Source organism: Saccopteryx leptura, chromosome X, assembly GCF_036850995.1.
Source record: "Saccopteryx leptura isolate mSacLep1 chromosome X, mSacLep1_pri_phased_curated, whole genome shotgun sequence".
Classification (NCBI taxonomy): Eukaryota; Metazoa; Chordata; class Mammalia; order Chiroptera; family Emballonuridae; genus Saccopteryx; species Saccopteryx leptura.
The window spans coordinates 13,638,411-13,644,561 of NC_089516.1; the positions used below are offsets into that span (position 1 = coordinate 13,638,411).

At 36.3% G+C, this 6,151-nt stretch overlaps 1 protein-coding gene across 1 annotated transcript; it reads left to right on the forward strand.

The window, feature by feature from the left end:
- The first annotated feature begins 966 nt into the window (after positions 1-966).
- LOC136386202 (cytoskeleton-associated protein 2-like) lies at positions 967-3,262 on the forward strand. The gene is given in 6 exon segments (XM_066357714.1): positions 967-1,033; positions 1,036-1,341; positions 1,344-1,665; positions 2,008-2,195; positions 2,198-2,538; positions 2,540-3,262. Coding segments are annotated over 6 exon segments (1,947 nt in total).
- The last annotated feature ends 2,889 nt before the right edge of the window (positions 3,263-6,151 follow it).

A 6,151-nucleotide genomic window follows, 5' to 3' on the forward strand; every position in this document is an offset into this window, starting at 1 on the left:
TACTATCAAAATCAATACATTATTCATTAATATAAAAATATTATCTAATATACAGTCCATATCCAAATTTCATCAATTGTTCCAATAATGTATTTTATAGGTATTTTTTCCAGTATAAAATCCCAGTCTAGGATCATGCCTTACATTTAGCCATCACATCTCTAACTTCCTTTAATATGGCATAATTCTTCAGTCTTACTTTGCGGTTTATTGACTTGGACATTTTTAAAGAGTATAGGCTAACTCTCTGAAGGAAAGTCCTCACTATGGGTTTATCTGATGTTTTCTTAGCAGCCATCATTTTATTCCTTTCCAAACAACCTATCTTTGGGATCTCATTCAATTTCCTAGTTTTGACTTCTTCCCATCTATATCACCAGTTCTGTTTTTCCTTGTCTTAAGGATATGCCAATTTGTTGATCAATGTCACCCTGTTAAAGTTAATTTTCTAAAAAAAAAAAGGATACACCAGCAACTGTCTTGGGGATAAAACAAAGGAAATCCCTCTAACATAAAACATCTTGGTAAGCTTGTACAAACAGTTTTAAATGAATAACGAGCCCACAGAAATTAAGGAAAACTCTAGGGCATTAAATATACCGAGAGCTTAAAACTACGGTGAGCAGCTGTCTCTAGCCTTCTGGGGGGCAAGATTTTTGGTCTGAACTGAAATTTCTCAGTAATTCCTTACAGGGGTATATAGTCAAAGAAATGGTGAGATCTACCTGCAAAGAAAGATGACATTTTTGTTTGCAGTGACAAATTGGCCTGGGTTCTGGATATAAAAAAATAAAAATTTTACACAACTTTACATATTTTAGGAAGTCCCAAATCAATATAGGAAATTAAAATGACCCTGAATTTGCCTACCAGAAGCAAATTCAAACCTTTTCAGAAGAGTCAGGCAGAGCGTGGTAACTGCTGTTTTGATCATGTCAGAGACGTACCCCTTTGCTCTGCACTGAGATGAGCACCCCAGTCGTGCCCCAGGACCTGCAGCTTCCCCCGAGTCAGAAGGCCCAGTTTGTGTTCAGGGGAGTAGAGTCCAGAAAGTGATGGCATCTGAGGGTCAGGTTCAAGAAGAGACAGAAGTTCTGAAACCTAAGATAAAAATGGCTGATAAAGAAAATGTCAGCGGACCTCCAAGGAACAAAAATAACATAAAAATGGAGAAAATTTGTGTTCCTTTAAAACCTTCTAATGAATTAACCAATTCAACTTTAGTAATGGATACTCATAATTTGGAAAATAATCAAACTCTGCAGTTGTTATCAATAAAGGATGAGCCCCAAGGTCAACATATGACATTAAGCCAAGCATTTCACATTAAAAAGAAACAGAAACAGTGACTACAGAAAAACCAAAGCAAGATGCTAACATGCTCAAGAAACCTGTGCTTGCATCTTAGCATGGCCAAATTGTTCAGTCTAAAGCTAATTCATTTAAAAAATCTGTACCAGTCAAAGATGAGAGCTCTGCAACAACAAAGAAACTTTCAGCTACTATTTCTAAAGCCACAAAATCTCAGTCTACAAATACCAGCAGTGTAACAGTGAAAAATCATAGAGCCTCAAACATGATGACTACCACCAAATTTGGGAGGGCTGCATCTCAGAACGAACAACTTCTGTACCCTCCTATTAGAAGTCACCACAGCCTGACCAGGTGGTGGCTCAGTGAATAGAGCTTCGGACTAGGATGTGGAGGACCCATGTTTGAGACCCCGAGGTCACCAGCTTGAGCGTGGGCTCATCTGGTTTGAGCAAAGCTCACCAGCTTGGACCCAAGGTCGCTGGCTTGAGCAAGGGGTTTACTAGGTCTGCTGTAGCCCCACGGTCAAGGCACATGTGAGAAAGCAATCAATGAACAACTAAGGTGTCGCAACAAAAAACTAATGATTGATGCTTCTCATTTCTCTCCGTTCCTGTCTGTCTCTGTAAAAAAAAAAAACAAAACAAAACAAAAAAACCCCAAAAAAAGTCACCACAATAATATCCATACTACCCAGGACTCCCTGAAACAAGGTGTCAGTAGAACCTCTGCCAATGTTACAATTTGGAAGGAGTATCGTGAGAAAGAATCACTACAATTAAATACAGTTTTATCTAGTGTCAAAACCAGTTCTCAGGAAGTAAAAAGAAGTAAGACAATACCAAGAAGCATCACTTCTGAAATTATAGCCAGGCCTGCTTCATTTTTAATACCAAACTGATAGAAAAGTCAAAAACCATTAACCAGCATAGACATACTATAGCAAAAGCAACTATTGATAGTAGGTCAGCTCAACCCAAAGAAACCACAGAAGAGAGAAAAGCTTGTCTGAGTGAGTGGAAAGCTAGCAAAGAAAGAATGCTGAAAAGGCCTCCTAGCTCAGTAGTTACCCAGCCCGAACCTGAAAGACAAAATGAAGAACCAGTTGGGTCCTTTTGGACTACCATGGCAGAAGAAGATGAGCAAAGATTATTTACTGAAAAAGTAAACAAGACATTTTCTGAATGCCTAATCCTGATTCATGAGGGATGCCAAAAAGAAGAAATATTTAAACACATTGAATGATCTGATTAAAAATATTCTAGATGTCAAGAAACTTGCTAAATATTGGATATGCCTTGCATGTGTTGAACCACTCACAACTTCAATTGAAAATATTATCTCAATCTATGAGAAAGCCATTCTGGCAGAAGCTCAGCCTATTGAAGAAATGTGACATGCAATTGTAGATATTCTAATGATGAAGAGTCAAGAAAAAGTTAAATTTGGAGAAAATTTTGAGGAGGTTTGTACAACCAAGGAACAAATCCAAGAAATCAACATTGAAGATACTAGTGTTAATCTAGAGTCAGAAAAAGCTGATATGGAAAATCATCATAAAAAGGTGGTCTTTCAAGATTGTCAAAAAGATCAATTTGACAAAACAAAAGATACAGCCAATGACGATAAAACTCCCAATACAGAAACTAGGGCAGATTGCTTAATTAAATATAATGTTTCTACTACACCGTACTTGCAAAGTGTGAAAAAGAAAATGCAGTTTGACAAAACAAATTCTACATTTAAAGAGCTAAAGTTTCTAACACCAGTTAGACTTTCTCAACGTCTTCAAGACAAGACTTCTAAATTGCCCGAAATGTTAAAAGACCATTATCCTTGTGTGTCTTCATTGGAACAGTTAACAGAGCTGGGAGATGAAACTGATGCTTTTATATGCCACCCTATTGCAGCACTGTGCCGGATGCATTTGGAGACTGAAACAGCAAAATAGAAATAAAACTATGATAAGGAATGAAGTTTTTATTATTCCTGGGGGGATGTTTGTTGTGGCTCCATATGTCTCTTAGGTCAGGATTTGGTCAAGTAAGTACCTAAGTATTTGCAGCAGTGAGCTCTTTTGCTATTCATGTTATAGCAGGTGTTGCCTTCTGTGTGTCAGAACTAATCATACATTGTCTATCTCAAAAGACTAGATTTTCTCTAGTAGGTAGGTAAATTTTGTCAACTAGTTTATTATGTTCCTTGAATATAGTTAATGGCCTGACCTGTGGCGGCACAGTGGATAAAGCGTCGGCCTGGAAATGCTGAGGTCGCCTGTTTGAAACCCTGGGCTTGCCTGGTCAAGGCACATATGGGAGTTGATGCTTCCAGCTCCTCCCTCCCTTCTCTATCTGTCTCCCCCCTCTCTGTCTCTCCCTCTCCTCTCTAAAATGAATAAATAAAAAATAGAATATAGTTAATAAATGTTAATTCTAGTTTTGGTAACTGGTCATTGTAAAAGATTAGATAATCTTAAAACTGTAATGTGGATGTGGTTGAAAATCACATAGACTAATTTATGTTTATATATTTCATTTGTATAGTATTGAATAGCACCTTTTGTTGTCTTCTCATCTTCTAGAGAGTAGGATTTGTATTATTTTTTAAACTGTGCCCGATAGGTTAACAATAAATTTAAATATCTACATAAAAAACAAACAAAATAAAAACTTTTTCAGAAGGGTCATACTCTACTCCTTAGAGGACCCTTTTAGATGAAGATCAACAAAATATAAGCTCATAGTCCACGATTAGACAACATGTGGGGAGAAAACTTACCATAAACAAGAATCAGAATTTGACCTTCCAAAAATTTCAGACAGTAAAGTTATTGGCTGTGTACCACAAAAAAGTACACTTAAAGCAATTAAAGAATAAGACAATAGAAGAAATAACATGACCTAGTATAAGATGTTCCCAGGCATTTTAAAAAACACCCAATATGGTTAAGTAAGTAAATAAAACTCTATAAATAGATGATTTAAACAGCAGAACAAATTCAGCTTAGAAGATATCAAAATATTATTGTGACTATACTTTTATTAACCAATGTCACTCCAATAAATTCAGTAAAAATAAAAAGTAAAATTAAAACTTGCAGAAAATATTATTGTGATTTCAGCACAGAGATGTAGACATAGCCAATATAAAAGATATTAAGAGACATGGAGAATAGAATAAGATCTAATATATTGATATTTCTCAACAACAACCATGGATTTGCATGCTGAGAGAAAATAACTGTCAGCTTAGAATTAAAACATATGATACATTATTATTCAAGAATAAAGCTAAAATAAACATTTTTAGACAAAAACTGAGATAGTACCAATAAACCTTCATTAAAAGAATTTCTAAAGTATATGCTTTAAGAAAAAGGAGAATAGTCTGACCAGGCGGTGGCACAGTGGAAAGAGCATCAGACTGGGATGCAGAGGACCCAGGTTCGAAACCCCAAGGTCGCCAACTTGAGCGCGGGTTCATCTGGTTTGAGCAAGGCCCACCAGTTTGAGCCCAAGGTCACTGGCTCGAGCAAAGGGTTACTCGGTCTGCTGTAGTCCCCCAGTCAAGGCACATATAAGAAAGCAATCAATGAACAACTAAGGTGCCACAATGAAGAATTGATTCTTCTCATCTCTCCCTTCCTGTCTGTTTGTCCGTATCTGTCCCTCTCTCTGACTCTCTCTGTCTCTGTCACACACACAAAAAAGGAAAAGAATCCCAAAGAAAGGATTGAGTACAAGAAACAATGGTGAGGAAAGGAACTGGAAGACATGTGGGCTTAAAAATATCATTAAATAACAGTAACTCTAACTTGAATACATCCTAACTTGCCTAAGTTTAACACACCATTTACTTCTACAGCCTTCTGAAATGCCACTAAAACAAGTAAAAAGGAAACTTTTTAAAGGTATGAATCAATAAGGACAATGCAAACAGAGAGGAAAGATAGCAATTATAGAAGATGGAAAGCAGATGAAGAAGAATAACTTATTTAGCAGACCTGAGAGAGCTTCATCTTAAGCCTAAAGCAATTCAATTTGTATCACAGAACTCTGAATTGGAGGTCTGAGTTGTATCTGAAGGTAAAGGGGCAGGTAGAGTTGAAGATCTACTTAAAAAGCAAATTCTTAAATCCCTTTTCTAATTACCCCACCAGGCAAGCACCCCTCTGAATGCAGGGTTTTTTTGTTTTGTTTTGTTTTTGTTTTTATTTTTGAGAGAATAAAACAGAGAGGTTCTGAACTCAAAAGCATAGGTTTTTCTTCTGGGGCTAATCTGAACAGACAAAAATATGACAGAGAGAAAATAAAGAAAAAAATAATGACACATGGGATTTTTCAAGGAAATGGTTCAGACTCATTTTTCTAGAATAATTTTAAGCATATTGAGGAGAGATTTCCATAACAAAGGACAAGTTCAAGCTAGCCTTTGTAATAAGTGTGTAGAAAACTAAGCAAAGCAAAACAAAACAAAACACAACACAAAACAAACAAACAAAATTCTCAACATCAGAGAAAACAAAATCTTTTCCAGGAATGGAAGTGTGACTATCTGGCATCAGATGGATTAGGGTTTGCGTAGTCATAGCAATCTAAATGTTGCATATTGGTGTTACATCTTGTCTTTTATACTGGAAAGACAATGAACAATCTCTACAACTAAAAATTCAGGAAGCAGTGATATTTAGCAATATTTATTTAGAAATAAGGAGGTAGAACCAAAAAAAGTTTCTAACAGCATTAAAAGTATATAGTACTTTCAGGGTTCAGAAAATGATGGGAGTGGGTAGGGCATGGCACAGCTATCTTTTCCAAGAAACTTTATAGGATTCTTGTAC